General features: G+C 35.2%; 2 protein-coding genes across 4 annotated transcripts; both read right to left on the bottom strand.

Annotated features, from left to right (window-relative positions):
• Positions 1-3,024: 3,024 nt before the first annotated feature.
• Positions 3,025-7,826, bottom strand: LOC105168518 (uncharacterized). Of its 2 annotated transcripts, none has more exons than XM_011088626.3 (3): positions 7,669-7,826; positions 5,685-6,040; positions 3,025-5,418 (listed from the first exon to the last, which is right to left on the bottom strand). In XM_011088626.3, exons 1-3 carry the CDS (start codon positions 7,795-7,797, stop codon positions 3,207-3,209), a joined length of 2,697 nt encoding a protein of 898 aa, XP_011086928.1. In that variant the 5' UTR covers positions 7,798-7,826; the 3' UTR covers positions 3,025-3,206. The 2 variants fall into 2 exon arrangements, with proteins under 2 accessions (XP_011086928.1, XP_011086929.1); XM_011088627.3 differs by having other exon boundaries at positions 5,685-6,158; positions 7,669-7,795.
• Positions 7,827-9,332: 1,506 nt separating this feature from the next.
• Positions 9,333-19,010, bottom strand: LOC105168517 (phytochrome-associated serine/threonine-protein phosphatase). Of its 2 annotated transcripts, none has more exons than XM_011088625.3 (10): positions 18,741-19,010; positions 16,364-16,510; positions 16,221-16,288; positions 15,557-15,614; positions 12,869-12,979; positions 12,576-12,626; positions 10,650-10,793; positions 10,389-10,484; positions 10,219-10,290; positions 9,333-10,007 (listed from the first exon to the last, which is right to left on the bottom strand). In XM_011088625.3, exons 1-10 carry the CDS (start codon positions 18,819-18,821, stop codon positions 9,990-9,992), a joined length of 846 nt encoding a protein of 281 aa, XP_011086927.1. In that variant the 5' UTR covers positions 18,822-19,010; the 3' UTR covers positions 9,333-9,989. The 2 variants fall into 2 exon arrangements, with proteins under 2 accessions (XP_011086927.1, XP_011086926.1); XM_011088624.3 differs by having other exon boundaries at positions 9,333-9,690.
• Positions 19,011-20,961: the final 1,951 nt, after the last annotated feature.

The following is a 20,961-nucleotide window of genomic DNA, read 5'->3' as shown; positions in this document are numbered from 1 at the left end:
AGGTCGAGCTCGACTCGTTTACAACCCTAGTATCGAGAGTCCTACTGAGACTTGCACTGAGTCTCGCATTCATTGGATGACTGTCGCGTTTCATCGGCAACAAACAATGGATATCTATGCAATTTCAGTGGGATAGTTGACAAAGTGGTCAACTGACTGAATTGACTCGTGGGGATCGTCATAGGGAAGCCTTGGAGGCTTGGTAGCTATGAATTGAATTCTTAGTTCTGATAGTACGGGAGTGGTCCTCGGACTTTAGGAATCACGGCAGTTATAAGCCTTGATCATCATAAGTCTTGTTCAGTGTAGTCGAAATATGTAGCAAGGACGGTGAATTTCAAGAAGAGGATCCGTCCCCTATCAGTATGTGACAGAGGTATCTCCTATGTACTTGGAGATGCATGATTGCTTTCACGCTTATGAACCTGTGGCCACAATCGTTGATCGAATAGGAAAATGAGGTTCCTATATCGAGAAACTTGGCATAATGTTTCAAGTATTAAGCAAAGATGCCTAGTCCAAGATGGGAATCGACCTAATTCCATGCCCTGAACTAAGGTCGAGAGACAGTAGACGGAAAGACCGTACCAATATGGACTTGGGAGCCTAAATGTTCACAAGAAAATTCATCTAGTTTCTAGTGCTATGAACCGTTGCTAGACAGCCACCCATGGTGATTGGATTTCTTGATTAAAGATTAATTAAAAAATATTAATTAAATTTAATTTAATTAATAACAGTTGATACTAGCCCAAAGCTAGCTGAAAGGTGAACCTAAAGAGTTACACACAAATCACCAAGAAAAAATAAGGAATTACTTTAGAATTAATACCATAAGATGTAAGTAATTAGATTGTTCACACATGAGGGTCCATTGGATGGATGACCCAAGTTTGAATTAATTGGATCAATTTAAATTGGACTTGTCTTTATTTAATTAATGAATTTGATTTCATTAATTAATAAGAGATAACTTGGGCTCAAGAGTATTTAATTGGACTAAATACCTAGTGAGCTTAATCAAATGAATTTAATTAAAATTCATTGGGCCTTGAATTTATTTTACATAATATTGGCCCAATGATTAAGGCCCACTAACAAATTTGATGGAGGGATAGTTGACCAAGGAATCGCATTTTTGGAAAGTGCTAACTTGATCATAATTAGACTCTTCTCCATTTGGAATGGAGTGAAGAGTTGTCTTATGGATAATAAAACGTATCTAAACACATTCTTGTTTATCCAAGGTAGATAAATATGTATTGTGTATGAATTATGATTATTAGGGAATAATTTCATTACACAATACAACACAAAAATATTCTCCTCCTCCATCATAATTCGGCCGCCCCTCTATCATTATAAAAGGATGACTTTTTTTATCTTGATTCCTTCTAGTAAAGGGATCAAGGTCTCGTTTTTCAGTGTGGTGTCGATCATCTTTGGAGGATTTCTGCGTTGAAATCTCGGGTGATCATTCAACAAAACTAACCGGTTTGAGGCTCGAAATTTAAGAGGTAAATTTCGATTTAATTTATGCTTCTACTTTTACTTTTTCAAATCATAACCTCGTATGATTATATTTTATTATTAAGTAACTTTCATACTATATGGAACATCCGGAAACTCCAAGGGTACACCTCTTGAATTTGTTGCTTTTACGCTTTAGTTTTATTATTATGCATTTTTATTTATTGCTTCCACTAGCGCGTTTCCAGGTCGTACTACGCGGTTCCTTCATATATATTAAGTTATACTCTACTTTTAATTTACATTCTTCACTTATTAAAAAAGTTAATAAAAAAATAATTTGATGATGATTTTGTGTGTAAAATACTAAAATATATTGAGTATAATATAATTATTTAAGGTATGAAGGGTATTTTTATCCAACAAAGGGATAAGTGTTATATTTATTAGTTTAGGAGGTAAATATTATATTAGGAATAATTCACGGGCAAAAAGTATTCTACCTTATAATAGTTTAGTCAATTACTTAATTTATTATTAAGAAGTACATTACTTTTTTATAACAATTTTACTATTTGTGGGTGGCACAAAATTACCAAGACCCATTAGATCTATTGACAATAACTTGCAAGTAGTAAAACAATCTTAGAGCTTGATATTTGTTTCCATTGTAAAAAAACTAAAAATCATCTCATTCTTCTTCTTTCCTCGTTGCTTTCGTATAGTTTTTCCTTTTTTTCATTTATATATATATATTACATTCATCATCTTTTATCTCAATCTAAGTTAAGAGTGCAATTGCAAATGCTTATTTTTAACACTTATCAATTTATTATTAGATATACATCGAAAAGAGTGTTATCATTTTACATCTTCTAATTTGAATTGTTAAATTAAATTAATTTAAGCTAAAAGTTATAAACAACTCATTAATTTCTATAGCTTATTAGCCAAATAATCCAATTTCAACTTTTTTCACTTTTATTTTCAAATACACACAACTTTTTATTACGGCTACTTGACTTATAATTTTCATACAACTTATTTCCACCATAAGACATAAGAATAGCAAACACCCCTCAAGTAACACAAATAAGCTTCAAAATATTTCTAAAAATAAACAAAATATAAAAATCTTTAGATGATGGAGAATATTGTAAGTCAACTTCAATTATCTATTAATGTCAGCTTCTTCTATCCAAAATCCTAGATAGTAAATGAAACATTTTAGAAAGAAATCCATATGTAATTATCAAAAGTTTAGGGGATAAAAGTATAATTCAAGGCCCTGTATATTTTTCATTATTAAGTTGTATAAGTAATTCAGTACTTTCAAATAAAATGTTTATTTTGCATTATTGAACTCTTTCTAATCTAAGAATCCAGTAATAATTACTATTTAGATTGAGTTATACAACCCAATCAATTTAAGTAAACAGGGTATAATTAATACATCAACCAGATAACTCATAAAGTAAACAGGCCTAATTCTAGAGAAGGATTTAGGTATTTTGAATCCTTTCCTCATTTCGACTTAGACGGAAAAGAAAGATGTGATCAAAGAAAAAGGTAGATGAACAGCCTTAAAAGGGTTGGGTCAGTCTAAAGCAGACACTTCTCAGAATCACAACCTCAAGTAACATAGCACAACCAATCTCCTAAAACTAGAGGTAATTCAAAGAATCCCAACTTTTTGGATATACAAGCTGTACAACATTTACATAAAACAGTAGGACCTACAAGGTGGCCTTACATGAAGCCTTGTTGTGCCCAGGTTCCTTGCATTTGGAACAAGTGACTGTCCTCTTATCCGGATCGTCTGTTTTAGTCTGGTCCTTCTTCTGTTGATTTGGGGACCGGGGAGCAGGAGGAAGCACCTTCGTGTCACCTGAATCAGCATCTTCTTTCCCGAAAGGCACACCAATTCCAGGAACCGGATTTATGGACTCGGAATACGTTAGGCGGTAACGCTCTACAGTGAAGTGTCTTGAACAGTAATCGTAGACACTCCTCCCTGAGCAGTTGAAAGCAGCAATAGCATGGCGACAAGGTATCCCACTTCCTTTCCATTCTAGGCAAGTGCATTCCCATTTCTCAATATCGACCACATGAGTAGAATCATCATGAACCTCAAATAGAACATCTGACGATATAAACACTCTCAGAGCATGTGCTTTAAGAGCTTCATCTTGTATCCTTTTCTCTTTGGAAGGAGTCAGCTTTGTTGCCCATTTGCTTGACTCCATTTGGCGAGTATTTATAAGTTCAGTTATCATGTAAATGAGTGCTTCTATCTTCTGCATTATGGTTGATTCTCTAATTTCATCCATCAGCTTACTATATGGTTCTGCAACATTCTGTACAATATAGTTATATTGCTCACCTCCAAACGACAAACTTGTCCAATGCTCTGGCTCAATCTGAATTACCCAATCATAAGCATTTGAAGAAATCTGCCGAATTTGCTCAGTGAACTTCTTAAAACCATTAAGTCGAACTGCATGTGCAGCAGCCAAAAATTTCCCAGGTAAAACACCTCTTCCTTCTCCATGGAATGGACCCCTCAAATTTCTCTTGAAACTTTCCATAAGGTGGTACATGGAATAACCATGGAAAGCATTCTCAAATACCTCATGGACAGTCTTTTTCAGTCCCTTTTCCCTATCTGTGACAAAAGTTAAGGGTAGGGTAGTTGGAATTGCAGATTTCAGTTGCTCCAGAAACCAACGCCAGTTCTCCTCATTTTCAGTATCAACTATGCTAAATGCAACTGGAAAGAAACCATCATCGCCATCAACTGCAGTCGCTGTCAACAAACTTTCTTGGTATTTTGATTTCAGAAATGTAGCATTGAGAAAAAGAATGGGCCGGCAACCATTCTGGAAGCCTTGTAAACAGGAAAGAAAAGAGACAAAAAGGCATTGAAGTCTTTTCTCATCATCAGTCACCAGCTTAACGATACTACCAGCATTTATCTCCACCAGCTTTTCACAAAACCAAGGCAAGCGATTGTATGACTCTTTATATGAACCCTGGAGTTGCTCGCGAGCGTCCTCTATCCCACGCCTTACTTGTGTATACTTCAATTCAATTCCAAAGTCTCGCGAAATGCTTTTAGCAATTTCTTTGGGTTTATGATGTGGGGAGTCTCGTAATTTGTCCTTTATGACACTTACCAGCAATTTCTTTGCAGGATGAGCATTCTTCCAAGACTCCCCTCCACATGTATGAGAATTGTTGAACTTTTTAATTCGAAAGGACTGACAAGCAGGAACCCAAGATGCATGAATGCTCCAGGAACAGCCTTCCTCGACACAAATGCCACTTGCACGATTAGAGTCATTCTTTTTCAATTTATAGACAAAGCGGTGAGCAATAGCATACTTTTGCAATGCCTCCCGAAACTCCTTCACACTTTTAAAGTCCTGTCCCACGCCAATGATGCAATCTCTCCACGAGGCAACTAATTTTTCTGGTAAACCATCGTCAGAAAAAGCGACACTGGAAGGACTGTCAAGATCATTTGTTTGATTTTCCAAGTTGTCACTGGCAGCTAAACTACTGCGACCTCGGTGATTTTTCTTCCGCCTTCTACTGTCCCCATCATTATCACTAACTGCAACAATAGTTGGACCATGGGCACCAATCATCCATGAGGCCGTACGCCTCCGCTTCTTGACGGCATCTGCTGGACTACCACCCATATCTAAAACAGCTGGACTCTGATCACCACTACCCTTTACAACTAACCGTGGCTTATAATCAGAATCATTTTCAGCACCATCTTCTGAAGATGTGGGTGACTCAGTATAACTGGGGCTCGAGCTGTCTGCAATCTTGTCGGCCGGAAGGTCACCAACATCAGGTGGGGTATTGGCTACTGAAGCAGCAGCAGTTGACGGTGTTGAAATATGGTTTACTGTCTCCGCCAGTTTCACACCACTGGCCCTGCAGGTATCATCCATGTGTTTATTGCAAGCATGTTCAAAAGAAATTTAACAACGACATAAAATAACCAATCACAAACTGGCAGAGAGAGTAGCCACCAAAAATTCCAATTATAAATTGAGGGTATACAAGGACAATTCTACATTATCTATTGAAATAACAACACTGTTGGCATGTAGTGATGGTGACAGGTTGGAACTAGAATAGAATACTCACAATGCCGAAATGGCAACATGTGCTAAACGACATAAACCAGAGTCACATACCTGCTGGCTTGTAATTTGATAGCATCATGGTCAAATCCTTTCTTTCCATCGACAAAAATTTCGGCAGTTACTGAATTCCCATGAAAATCAATCATTCTGTTCAGGTCCTTGTCATTTCTTAAAGTGATAAGATTTCTCCTGTTTCCTGGGAGGAAATACTTGATAATAATTGTTCTCTGATCTAAATTAGACATTTCAGCTAACTTCAATTTTAGATCATCAAACAGGGTTTCATGATTGATATTTACAGCATTTGCCTCTCCCCCTTCATACGACAATGTGCCGTCGTCCTTGGTAATAAACTCCCCACCAGACTGGCAGATTAGTATAAGCTTCCCCTTTGCCATGGCATGTATCTTCAGGAAATCAAGGAAATGAATGAGCTAAAGAAGCAGTAATGCTATTCTATTTTCCAGAGCATGGCCTCCCATTAAAAATTCATAGAGATAAGTTAAGAGCCGCTTCCCCCTTCACCTACAAATCAAGAAACTCAAAAGTGCAAATTCAAAGCATGCATTAACTTTGATACCGTCATAATTTCATTTCATCGTGTGTTACTCAGTTGTGACAAGAATGCATCAAACCCAATCATAAATGTATTATGCATGTAACATAATCAAGCATACGACACAATCGTGAAATGTATTTTTGAATACAGTGCTGATGCTATTTGGTGTAGCAGTTAAACTGTGACAAAATCATTAAAATGCCTGTTTGAGGATGCCAACTAAAATGGGTATGCAAAACTCAGAATGGTGTGCTTGAAAACCATGTTGCCAGCTAAACATATTAAAAGATTGCACTTATTTTATTCCTCAGATGACACTTTGGGGAGTAAGGATATACAGGTAGAAATACATAATCTGATGCTATGCTTCAACTCAGCTATATATGACCTTTAGAAGAGAATAAGAACAAAGAAAGCAGCTTCAACTTCAACAGTTAGCAGGCAGCGAAACTATTGTATATCTCAGAGTTACAGGAGCATCTTTTACATGTCTGTTGGTTTCCTAAATTGATGCTCTTGGAAGAAGAAAATAACTGCCTTAGTATTTCAAGAACAAGGGCCGCATGCATGAAATCTAATTAGGATGCTCTTGTACCAGTGACAAGGACAGTAACAATACAATTGCTATGATGAACATGAATTGAGAATATAATATCCAGTAATTAAATCCCCATTGGTAACCATCTACTTTTCATGTCAGGTCAAGGATATTTAAGAGAAGAAATTACATTTCTCAGTTGACAACAGACAACACATGATTATTTCATGACAGTGCAAATTTTACAAGAAAATGTTAAAGGAAACACCAAGATAAACATCAGGTGCAATTATATACTCAACTCTGTATTTGCAGAAAATAGTCCTTTGCTGGAAATTAAATAGGTCTGACTTAAAAGCAAGTTTGTAAACATAAATTTCTGCATTTAATGGACATACAGAGTGTCTTCAGGATGTACAAAGAAAGAGGTTTACAAAATACAAAATTGATTTTAAGAGTCTATTCATTCAAAAAAATTATTAAAAGAAAAATCCCGGTCGCACTCTCAGCTTGCTTTACTTTGTTTTATTTCTATAGGTAGGCTTCTTAACATGGATATACTGTACGCAATCTATGGCCACTATGATTCCAGGATTTCCCAAAACCACTACAAATGCATTCATACCCAAAACTCAAACTAGAAACTTTTCCATCATCCACACCTAAAACAAAAGATAAAATACTAACGTCATAAGCATTTACTCAAACATCAGAATACAAACTCGAGAGATATTGCTGAAGTCAACCCAAAACACGACAAAATATGCACCAGAATCGCTGCAGAAAAAGTGCTAGAATACAAAAAAATAAAAAATAAAAAAATCAAGGTAGAGCTGCTGATCTCCACCAAGAAATCAATCAATCAGTTAATTTAGCAAGAAATAGAAGCAGAAGACGAATCGAAGGAATGGAAGTTGAAGAGAGTAGAGGACATTTACCACGGGAGTAGGAGAGAGTGATGTGAGAACGGTAGAGGGGTGGGCGATGAAGGAGAACCCTAGGACTTGGGGTCGATTTGGTATTTGGGGAAATAGAGAGAGCAAGCAGCGAAATGGAAGATAGGTCATAGGGGCCTAAAAGTAAAAGTTACACAATAAAGAGGGTCAGAACAGTATTTTGTCGCTTCTTACAGTTACAGTAATAGTATCGATATTGGCTGCCTGTTTTCAGTTGTTCTAATTTTGTTTGTTTTGGAAATGGATCCTTCAACAAATATATTCAACACATATATCTTAATATTTTTCACACAAATTTCAACTTTGCAAAAAGGGGGGAAAATAAAATACTATCAATCTCTAAAAGATACATATTACTCCCAATTATTCACTTTGAATAGCAATCCAATGGCCGAATCTCGTTTTTGGATAGAATGTGTTTGTTTTTAAATCGAATATTCAATTTCCTCTATTTTTGTAAAGTAAACTATGTGCCATCTTAAAATTTAATATTAAGAATTGAAAATTTAATACCTAAAAAGACATGTGATTTTCATGGTTGCAGTACTTTGTTGTGTTAAGGAGCTTTTAGATTAATTCTCTTGTAGATTTGTTGTATGTATGGTTTTTTCTAATGTTGTGGTAGGACTTCGATATGGATTCATTCTCTATGAATATGTTTTGACTCAATTAGTCAATTCAAAATTTTAAAAAAGAAAATTGTATATCCATAAATGAATAAATGTCGAATTATTTCAAATTGACTATCTTGAACACATATAAAATTCAAATTTATTATGGATTTTAATTTAAAATCCAATTATTAGTCAATTTATTTTATATTTAAAATTAATAATTTAGTCCAATTTTTTATGTGAACAGTATTTTATCTCTTTTTTTCTTTTGCATTGGTTTTAGCAAACATTTTTAATTAATGTATAATATCATATCAAATTTTAATAATCAAAACACGTACGTAAATATACATGTTTATTTATATTAAAGTTTTGTTTGGGTTAGGCATGAAACCATTGCATTCTCTCTCTTCGGATTACAAAGGCTAAGAAGATTTTTGGCAATAAAGTCCAGCGGCAACATGAAATATCTTATATTGGGAAGGAGGTCTCTGCAAAGTCTCAAAGATGGATGCAAATAATGCTGCACTACAGTATACAGTGAAACCTACATTATGACATTTGCAACTACAAGCATGATAATTAAAAGAAAAGGTAAAATTGAATCCTCCATGAGACTGTAATTATGATAACAAGTACACCCTGAGATAAATTACAATGAGACCGATTCAGAAAGTGTACGAGGAATAGAGAATGTCTCTGAAATTAGACTTAATCACAATATAATTTACCCTAACAAAGGATATAAAAATAGTTGTTAAAAGTAAAGCGGAGCAAATCAAGCAGCAGATGAAAAGCACCGAAAACACAGTGCCATTCGGCAGAAACTGGATGCTCTTGTAGCTGTAGGCAGTATTTTACAGAGCAGGGCAGTTGGTGCTGCTACAAACATCAACTTTAAATTTCATTGCTGATTATCTGAATCTAGAGTATTGCAACAACTCAATCAAAGTAAGCAGTCATGAATGGAGCATCAATGCTCAATCATTTACACAAATGATCAATTTGCATATGTAATGTGCAAGGATCAGGTGGTTCTAATTTTACAAAATCAATTGTAAATGAAATTTTAAGTTATAAATAATCCGAACAATGAGAACAGAAGAAAGAAGACAAACTCGTTCACAGCTATCTGAAATACACATTAACAAACTTCATAAAAGCAGCAGGAGAACCTGACAAGATTATGTAAAACTGGATTTTCCTCCATGCAAATATTTCTATCTCGTCTCCTCCATTTGAGGCAACACAGCAGCACTAAGCACCTAAAATTATATTTCCATTTCTTAAAAACAAATAATCTCACTCAAAGAAAATAAGGGACCCCAGTTCTTGGCCCTCGCATTTGGTTGTTCTCCTCGGTCTCTGTGAAAAACTTCACTTCTCTTTCCTAATGCAAGGGGAAGGCAGAAACCAAAATACTGTAAGTTTCGATTAAGCATTGCAGCCACTTGGTCAAGGATTTCAAAGCACTTTCTTCAACTATGCTCCATGATACAGAGACTTGCTAAGAACCTTTGCCACTGATTTATGAGCAAAACCAATTATACCAACACTAGACTATGATAGCAATACCCATTTCCATTGGACAGAAGAGAAAAGAAATCAAGAAGCAAACATCCTTATCACCCATTTTGAAATGCATTCCGCCAGTATTGCTAGATTGGCTGAGTCATATAGTTACCAACTTTAAGATCTTGGTCCATGCTGTAGATATTTTAGATGGATAAGCTATTCAACAATTACACATAGATACACACACACAGATACAGACAGACACTGGCACAAATGTGCACCCACACATGCACGAACACATACACACCCACACCCAAACACATTTGTGTGTGTGTATATATATATATATATATATATAGAGAGAGAGAGAGAGAGAACAAAAGTACGAGAAGTCCACTATTACCATGTTCTCATTGAAGCTCAATATTGATGCAACATTTCCACAACGGTAACAATAATTTGGTGCAGACCATACCTGTACCATCCAGAATGCAACAATAACAATATCTAACAGAGAACAGCAGTTTCTAGGATAAGATATAATGTATCCATGACAGAGAATTAGCAACTCACTGTCACAAGCCCTTTATCTTGAAACATATATTTGAGACCTTCTTGGACAAGTTGGTGGGCGCGACAAACTAGATCAAGTTTGTTAATATGATTGAACTGCCAAAAATAAGAACTACATTAGCAATACTTACATTTCCCAACTTCCTAAAGGATCTAAAACATTAGATAACAAATTTGGAATTTTGTGAGGTGGTCTATCTGTCGGGTATTAGCTGCAGAAATTTCCCACAAAGCTTTATCCCAACCAAGTAGTTGACTCACCTCAGATGTAACCCTGGAACCAAAAAGCCAGCCAGCTCCTCGAGGACTGACTGCCCATGTCTCAATATCTTCAGGATCACTCCACATTAAGTCGCAGAAGGGCCCTTCATGGGGGATTTCACAGTTCCGTTCTATGACTCGAATCTTCGAGAGAACAAAAATGGAGCAAATATAAACTAATTACTAACATGAGCCTCTGTGCTACAAACAAGCACAAGGAGACAACAAATCACATCATCTATTTTACCATTGATCATAATAGATGAGAGAGAAATCTCCATAAAGAAGGAAATGAAAACAACATTGACTCCAGAAATATGAAACCACCCTCTATGAGGAGGCTAAATAACAAGATATGCGCACAATACTCAAATGCCACATTCTTCTGGGGAAGCATCCCCGCATGCATATAACTGGATATCATAACATATCCTTAAATCAAATTTGAGATTTCTTCCCATAAATATTCACAAATAAAAAAGAAACAATTACATAAACATCCCTTGAATTTTACAACCAACCCTCTCGATTTTGAAAAATTACGAGCCCGTGTTCAATATGCTCTGATCACATTTTCCCCCTTCCCTCCCACTTCAGCTCAGAAAGGGATGTCTATCTAATATTGACCCAGTTTTCATGTTCGGCCAATTATGAAGGACAAAAAAAGTGCTTCCAACTTACAGGGTCTTACAAAAATACTCCTGCCACCAGTTTTCATGTTTGACCAATATTTATGGACAAAAGGCTTCCAACTTAAGGGTCTATATGTTATTAGCATATGCGTCAGGGAGTGTTACATTAACACTCCTTTCCCAATTTCCTTACTTCCATTCTTATGGGACTCCCAAATAAGATTTCATTTCCTTTGGAATTTTTTTCCTAGACTCTGCTTTCAATTGACATGACTAGAATTTACACTTTTTCAACTCTCATCTAAAAGTTTGGTATAAAGTCAAATTAAACCAAACATTTTATTAAGTATAGAGTATAATATTATTTAACTTATTTTGCACTTCTTTTTGGAACTTTAACTTTTTGTTAATTCTTTTTCTTTTCCGTCTCATAATGCAACTTTCCTTTAATTATTATCGTTCAAAAATAAATGAAATTGCTTATTCTATCATGTGATTGAACTACTTTACTGAATAATTTATTAGCAATTAAAATTCAATCTTAATAGAGTATAAAATCTATAGATTATAATAACTATAATTGTACTAGTTAAGCAAAAATGAAAAATAAAATAAAACCATATATAAAATCGGTGTTTCATTTATTTTCCTTATTATTCATTTTTCCTTCTTTTGTTATTTTCTTTTTTCAATTTCTTTTGTACTTTTTCTATTTCCTCGTTTCTCTCAAACCAAACCATTCACCACGCTGCACGTCCACCACCCACTACAACCTGGCACCTCCATGCCACTACACCACCCACAATCCAGAGACTCAACAAGCCCACCCCACCCGTCACCATCCCCATACTGGCACCGTGCCACCTATCACCTAATGGAACCACCCTTAAATCCCACCAAAACTTGATTGCCCAACCACCACGCATAAACGAGCATGCATATAGCCATTTGCATGTTATATGTCTATGTGAGTGAATATTTGTGTTCCACTGTGTGTTCGATGTGTGTGTACACATGCATATGTGTTTATTGTGCGAGTGTTTATATGAAAATATATGCAATGTATATGTCTGACAACATGTGTGTGTGTGTATAGGACGAGAGAAAGATACGGCAGTTTTACATTTCAAAATTGATGGATATTCCAGAGGGATGGGAAATTAGTTGAGCTCTTTTCTGATCAGACAAGTGCCGTGTTGTTCAAAATCAAAGAAATTGGTAGTATCATGGCTAAACCTTAGGTATGCCATTATAATTATTCCAATAAAAGAATTAGAAGATGACGTGATCTAACCTGATCAATAGTTCTAACATCCGGAGATAGGCCACCATGCACACAAAGTACCTGGAGTTCCAGAACGGGCAAACGTCTTAATCCCACCAAAAAATTCAATTAAAAGAACATGAAACTAAAATAATAGGATTTTTTCAATATGGTATGTTCTTTAGTTTCCTTCCATTGGAAATTAAGGACTTGCCTGGTACATCACCAAAATTTGATACAATATCAAGTAAATACGGAGGTTCTTAACAAATGGCACAAAAATGCATTCTTAGAAAAGACAGAGTATGGAGTGTGATCCCTACCATCCCATCTATAATTGCTGACAAAGTTAGATAGTCAAAAACATCTGTGCAATATCGCCAAGCATTAGCATTCCCATACTTCCGCTGGCACTCGTCATAAAATCCATAAACCTGCCAAGAATAACATGTAGAAACTCATTGGCACTTGACAGCTTGCAGTCATGGGGATGACCTTGTGGTAAATCACAGTTGTTGTTAGCAAGATAAAAAATAAGTAAATGCCACCAATTTGCATAGCATTTATGTCCAAGGGAAAATTGAAGTGGGTAAAATCAAAATGAAACAGGAAAACTTGTTATCTCATAACCACAGAAAATACCAATAGAAAGAACCATAGCACAATAAAGATTTCTAAGGTTCTTGGCAAATGCATTCTCAGATTTATAAGAAGTTTCCATCAAGGGCTCAGTCAAAAATTCTGGTGAAACAGTATTAAAGATCACAAGTAGTTATTAAGGATTTTACAACTCACCAACTAAACTAATGTCCCAATAAAACATCAAGAAAGTCAAAAGAGAGAAAAACATATTATCTTTTAAGAATGAGCAAGGCAAGCAAAGTACCAAATCAATACTTATGTGCAAATAGCCTTAACAAGAGATGACAAGAGAAATAACTAGTAACTGAGCCCTGATGGACAATGTTATTATTCAAGTGACAGTAGTAGCCACATAACTGGAAGACAACAAAAGTATAAAATTAACAGTCAACTTGAATAAGCTTAGCATCCAGAGACCAATAACAGCAGCTGAAATGGCTTGTCTATTTCTTTCAAGCAAAATGAAAGAATATGCGCAAAGAGCTTGCTTACATTGCCCTTTTACAATAGGTAAGAGCTATTGCTACAGCCATCACTCTAGGGAGGAAAACTTTTCAAACCTCTTGATCTATAATTTTTATCAGGTTCAAGATTCTATCATATAGAAAAAAACAATTCTGGGCACTATCATTTTCTAAAGAGCCTCCAGGGAAAGATATTCACTTAGTAATTGCAACAATGATCTTTACCCGGATTTGATCAATTCCAGTTCTTTCCCTCATAATTAACTCCTGCCCATAGTACAACAGAAAAAATTTCTCCCAAGGCTATAGACAGATCAAATACCCTAAATGATGAGAAAAAAGAAGCTTCTCCCATGGCATAGAGATACAAACATCCATTTTCCAACTGGAAACTACCAACCATATCTTCTCTTTGATTGCTCAATTACCAAACCAATTGACACTCTCGCATTTGAAATTGCCAAATGTTTACACCACTAGACAATGTTCTTCGCCTCGTATATTTCGGGCTTAAAAAGTACCAGAAAAATCAGGGATTGTGTATCTCTTCAATTTATTGCTCAATGTTCTTCATCCAAAACAAGATTCACTTCCCTACGTAGGAAATATTTTTTCTCCCTCAAAACTGCTGCAGTTTTAAAATGCTTAAGGTGCACAAGGCACACAGCATAGACTTGCCGAAGCGAGGTGCACAATTGCATAAATAAAATTACATAAATATGATGTTAGTAGCTTCAAAAGATATAACTTAGCAATAATAACACCAATATCTCAGCAATTATTCAAGGGAATAAAGTATTTATTTCAGTAAAATTCAGCAATATTTTAGCATATTCAACAGTTCCAGAACTTAAGAAATTTCAGCATTTTTTTTGACAAATACAGTAATATTTCAGCAAATTCAAGAATTTTTTTCCAGAACATTAAGCAAATATTTCCAAAAATACAGTAATTGTTTTCAATAGTCAACCTATTTTGGTACAAATTTCAGTAATTTCTTAATTATCAGCAACTTCAACGCTAATTTAGAAATAAAAGGACAAGATAAGAGAAAATAAAAGGACAGAAAGAAGAGAACCAAAGGGAGAAGAAGGAAAGAAATGAAAAACAAAGAAAGAAGGAATGCGTGGAAGAAAATAGATGGGGACCTTTGAAGTATGTCTGGCGTGCTTCCTTGACAAAGGCGAAGCATGGACACACCACGGCGCTTTAGGAAAAGGTGGGCAGGAGAATGCAAAAGGAAGATCAGCGCCATTACTTAAAAAATGTCGCTGGTTTTGCATATTGAGCCCTGCGCCATGGTGTACACTAACATCCATAAATTGTACTCTCATAGAGTAATGATGTGACACCACTAACTCTCAACCATTGCTTTCAAGGAAAATAGTGTAGAAGTACATAAGACTGGACATGTCTGATGTTACACCACAAATTTGGGAATAGATGAAAAGATTTGGTGTGCTGGTAATGGACAGCAATTGGTGAAGCACACTCTCTGAAAGAGAGTGGAAAGAATATTTCCTCAAATATGAAATACAAAGAACAGAAAATACCATGACACCTCAATCCCAACCCCAACAGAGAGAGAGAAATGGACGGATAAATAGAGAAAGAGAGGAGGGAGGGAGGAGATCATTGAAAATTTTCCTAAACAATATTATTAACAAAATTACTCGGTGCTTTACATAACAAATAAAAGAAGGTACGCCCAAGAGTATATATTTCCATTGTTCAGTTTTAACCTGCAAACTTAAGGACCTACATGAAGACAAGTATGGTGGCTTGCTCACCATAATTCGTTGTCTGCACAAATGCAAATATATCATCATATGTGATAAGAAATTATTTACTGTTTCGGTTAATTATGCTATGGAAACACAGTAGTGAAGTTACAATAGTGATTACCTGTGTTAGTTGCCTGCTTTCATGATTTCCACGTAGAAGAGTAATGTTGGCTGGATACCTGGCAGCAAATGTAAAAACAATATAAGTACACTGCTAAAAATGAGCAAGTATCTGCTAGAGACATCTAAAAACAGCTTCCAGCACAAGTGGCTCACAAATATTATTTGCTTACAGCTGGAATTTGCTCCACTATATAGCTTAATCAACTCGATACAGATATCATAGAAGAGTCAAATTGCAGAGGAACGCTATTCTTGTTGAGGACTAATGAAATTTCTGAAATAATGTGTGAAAGCAAGCTAGCTGCAAAAGTCAGTGGTGGTTGTACATGTTTTGAGATAAAGAAAAATGTTCAGTTTGAATAATTATATTTCAGAAACTACATATACGCATTACGTACTAGAGCAGCACCACTACAATTAATTTGTTCAATTAGCAATCAAATATCATGCCAACTCCTCAGTGATACGAAAACCATACTTGCAACTGTAGATTCCAACTAGGTTGCAAGAACCACATAGCTGCTGACATATTCCTGGCAAAACTGCACAGGGAATCTCCCAGGCCAAGCAATCTAATTGAAAAATGTGGTGCACAGACTTGCAAGCAAATTAAGAAACGTATATCACTACCATGGTCCACAAACTTCTCAGATTTTACGCACCTTGCTTTGAGAAGCAAGAGAATGGTGAAAACTTCTACACTGTTATAACCACGATCAACAAAATCTCCCTGCCAAGATATAACTAGCTTTACAATGCAATTATAATAGGCGTACCAATATGTAAAACATTTTACAGTATTTACCATAAATATGTAGTTTGTCTCTGGCACATGACCTCCAGTCTGGAAAAGTTTCATTAAATCATGGAACTGTCCGTGGATATCCCCACATACCGTGACTGGACTATTGACAGGCTGAACATTGGACTCCTCAATCAAGATCTCTTTTACCTGAATATGACACGAGAAACTACATTTAAAAGCAAATAGACAACAAAGAATCCACAGAAGGAAATGGAAAGCTGTGGAGGAAATAGGTGGCAACTTACAAAGTCAGACATATTACAGTACAAGAAACATTGTTAAATAACTAAACATGTGAAGCAATCAAGATGAATGAGTTTATTACGGAAATCAAATCTGCTTCCTCGCAATGGTGTACCACTGCAAGTCTGTTGACAACCAACAAGCCAGTGCCTTAGCTACAAGTTTGAATGATCTTCAAGATTCTAAACCTATTATAAGTTGGCAACAGCCACTACAAGAGGCACCCAGAGAGGAGAAAGTGCACTTTGTTGCCATTTGCTTGCGACTTTAAGGAGTCTAAGCAAAAGGCATGAGCTTGAGTGAGGCTTGGTTGCATCACGATACAAGCAATTCCGCCAAAAACAATGAGGAACACATAGTTAATTAGCCATTCACATCATGTGTAGACATTATTTCAGGATAACTAATCCAACAAACCTACAATTTACCTGTTTAGCCCCATGTTGTAGTCCCAACATACTATAAAATCCTTCCAATGGCTGTTCCTCCTAAAGGTTCAGTAGCATTTTTTAAGCATGACATACAAATGGGAAAAATCTTAGCACTATCCACAGAAAATTGAGGAAGTCGTACACCAAACCAAACTTTCAAATTAAAGTTCGCAAAATTGTGTAATGAAATCTGAAAAGGCAACTCGCCTTGCCTGTGTATAGTGAGAGGAATAAAGGAAAAGAAAATAAAAGGAATTTGCTGTGGAAGGCATTCAAGACTTAATTTAAACATTTATACAACTATTACTTAGAGAGAGAGAGAGAGAGAGGTCATAGCATATATAGTAGTATATAAAAATTCATGTGATAAAAGGAAAAGAACAAAAGAATCAGACAGTAGATTGATGGGGATAAGTAGGGCAAAAGAAAAACAATTTATGTTATTATCAGTACTGAAATTTGATTTATGGAAGCGAGTGGAAGGTTAAAAAGGAGGTTGATCATTTGAAACTTGAGTTGATATTTTATGATCTATAAGATGAAGCTTTGGTAAGATTTTCCAATAAAATGATCATATAATTAACATGAAGTATCTAATTGAAATAAAACTCCACCAACTGAACTTTGAACTTATCTCGTGAAACAGATATTTATGTATAATGAATTTTGATTAACAATTACATTATAGTTTTTCAGTTGTAATAGTTAGATATTATATTTAGTTGTATATTAAAAAATAGCAAACATTAAATATCTCTTTTGAAAATACAGAACTCAATTAGGTTACTGAGATGAGCTTATATGTGGTGTTAACTAGGACAGTCTGGAATGCAGATTACATTCATATTGGATGTAATATTATTGTCTTTTATTCTCATGTCTTTGATATTAATAACAATTTTTCAAGCTCAATTGGTTTTTCTTTTCCTTTGCTTTCCTCTTCTATGTTCCATTTCTCTTTTGCTTCTTTCATCAGCTCCCTGCGTAAGGCCTAACTGAGCCATATTTATCTACATGCAGATATGGGTAGGTTTATTAGAAGGAAATGACGCAAAAAGCCCAAATTGCCTTCATAAGTGAACTAATGTCTATCATGGGGAGCTGAGCTCCAGTGAAGGCTAAAAGGAGCAACCAGCGATGCTCGGGGAGATCAATCGCATCATTGCATTTGAAAGATAAGGAACTAAAGTGAAACGGAAACTGACACGGGGGACTACTTAACCGAAGCTTAAAATGGAACGGTTTATCCAGAAATAACAGAGTTCTGGAGCATATGCCATCACGAAGCATCTAATTCTAGGCAATCCGTGTCGGCTAAAAAGTGATATAAACAGTACAGATTATGAGTTACACCAAAATCAACAGAAGCGTCTGGTTTTATATGGCCCTCTCACCGAGCCAAAGTAAATTCACAAGTATTACTGGGTACTATGCCCTTCAAAACTAAATATACCCAGATCCGCAAACCCTCGTAAACCCTTTCTCTGGGCTAAACATTTCAACCCTCTTAAAACCCTAACTACACCATTCAAACAACAAAACAAAAAATCAAATGCCCAAGGCAAAATCCTAACTACCAGAAACTAGATGCGAAGCTCTTGGAAAATGGACGCATTCTCCAATTGTTTCATCATTTTTAGGAAACAAAGATTCTCAAATCAAATAAAAGACTACGCAAAGAATGAAAAAGAAGAAGTAGATACATATTCGCAGAGAAGCTGAAGCTCATCTTCCGACAAGTGCTGTCCATCTTTCACCTTTGTTATCCACTGGTCCAAATCCATCCCTTTTTGTTTTCTTTATCCACTGTAACTGATTCTCAGATGAATTAGTCAAGCAACAGCGTCAACTTTATATGTCAATCTATATGCTTCGGTCTGTAGAACAAATATTTTGATGAACAGAGAATAATGGCGGGGAAATGGAAGGAATTGATCGGGAACAGTGAGGGGGAGAAATTTGTAAAGACAAAGACGAGATTCACAATATTATTCTTGGCCAAAATTGCAAATCTAGTCCCACGGACCAGACCGTCTAACATTTGACAACGTGTTTTACGATATTTTAAAATTAACCCCACTTTCAGTTAAAAAGTGTAAATAAAGGCCAAAATCATTAAACAATATGTCCCTCCGCTATCGTTAAATGTCACAGGCTGACCATCTTTTGACGCCAAAATTACAAATGGTCCTCTAATATTGGATTATTTCAACTTCAGTCGAGCACTTATAAATTTTACTTTTGATTAAAATTTTAAATTTAGTCATTTATTTCTATTAATAATTCGCAAATCACATAATTTCACATGGTTATTAGCTGGTGATTTCTTAAAGAGAAATCATCATATGGGTCTACACACATGCAGTAAAAAATTAAACCATAAAAGTTTCTAAGTTTAAAGCACAGGCTACTACTCTTGAAATTTTCTTCAAATCCAACTCAATTGGTTTGGCTTTCTGCTGAATGCACGTTAGAGTTATATAGTGATTTTTCCTTCAAATTATCACTGGTGAAAGTTGTGTCATTGGTTTACAACCGATGGAGTGTAAAGAATGACCAAATTTGCTATATTTTTGGACTGATCATGCAATTTTTAATAAAATATGTTCTTAAAACTCTAACTCCATAAAGCGTTGGACCAAAGTTGATAAGATCCATTCTTATGGGGACTAATATTGCAATTTTGCCTCTTTGGACCTACTAATTGTTTAGGGCACGTGACTTTCACACGCTTGTCCGTCATTAATATTTAACGGCGGTTAGTGGGAGGGACATTTTGTGCAATAATTGTGGCCTCCAGTTGTCATTTCTAATGGAATATCAGGTCTATTTTTAAATTACAGTAAAACATATAATTAAATATGAAATGACCATATTCTATGAAGCTAATTTTGCAATTAATCTCCAACCATGATGGTAAAATTGCACTTTTCATGCCATAAAATAAGGGAATCGCACATATAGTCCCGAACTTCATGAGTTAAATATATATAATTCCAAAATTAAAAACATTATGCATTTTTTAGTTGTCAATTTCATAGAAAACTTTGAATGACTGTAGTAATTTTCTTTTTCTTCTTTATCATCATTTTCTTTGGTGTTTTACATTTTTCTATATCTCTCCTCTTGTTCCTCTTTTTTTCTTCTTTCACCAATTTGGTTTACTTTGTCATCTTCTTTTTGTTTTTGTTTATCTACATTTTTTTCTATTGGGTGAGACAATAATATTGAGGTGATTTTATGGTAGGCAACAACACAAATTTCATTCCACACAATAAGGGGATTGCAGATGTAGTGATATCTATTTTGTTCTTTTGACCTCATTGTCACAACATTATTATATACTCCGATTAAAAGAGTATTGGACTTGTAGTTTATATCAATATTGGGGTAGAACTTACATGGCTTTGAACTATTTTCCTTTAATAGTTATAGTTGGTCATAAATTATTATTTGGTTAATTACATTCATACTCCTTTCGAGAGTATGAAATTATATATATATATTTTTTTTTTGAAGTTATACTTGCATTTCCTCAAAAAAAAAAAATTTGTATTCATCTATTCCTGTTAGGATTTGCACAGTAAATTTGCATCAACAAATAATTTACCTAAACTTTCAATTTTACTCCTCATTTAGTATCTTGTTTTATTTATTAACAAAGATATTCTAGCAATATTTTTATACTTGTAAAGGTATAAATATACACAAAGTCAAAATAGAGTAATTATAATGAAATATGATGCGTGCAGAAATAGCAAATGTCCAATAAGTTTGGACTTTCGTCTTGAATCTGAATTCACAGGTGAAAAAGATTTAGAAAACGGAACTTGCAAAACAGCACATTAGCACTCCGACGCCCAAGTTAATACTGGGTTTAAGAAGGGATAATCGAGAAAAATAAAATGAAATAAGATATGGAGA

Source organism: Sesamum indicum, linkage group LG8 (genome assembly GCF_026168435.1).
Source record: "Sesamum indicum cultivar Baizhima isolate 11 linkage group LG8, ASM2616843v1, whole genome shotgun sequence".
NCBI lineage: Eukaryota > Viridiplantae > Streptophyta > Magnoliopsida > Lamiales > Pedaliaceae > Sesamum > Sesamum indicum.
The sequence above is the reverse complement of the archived record's forward strand: the minus strand, read 5'-3'. Positions and strand labels throughout refer to the sequence as shown.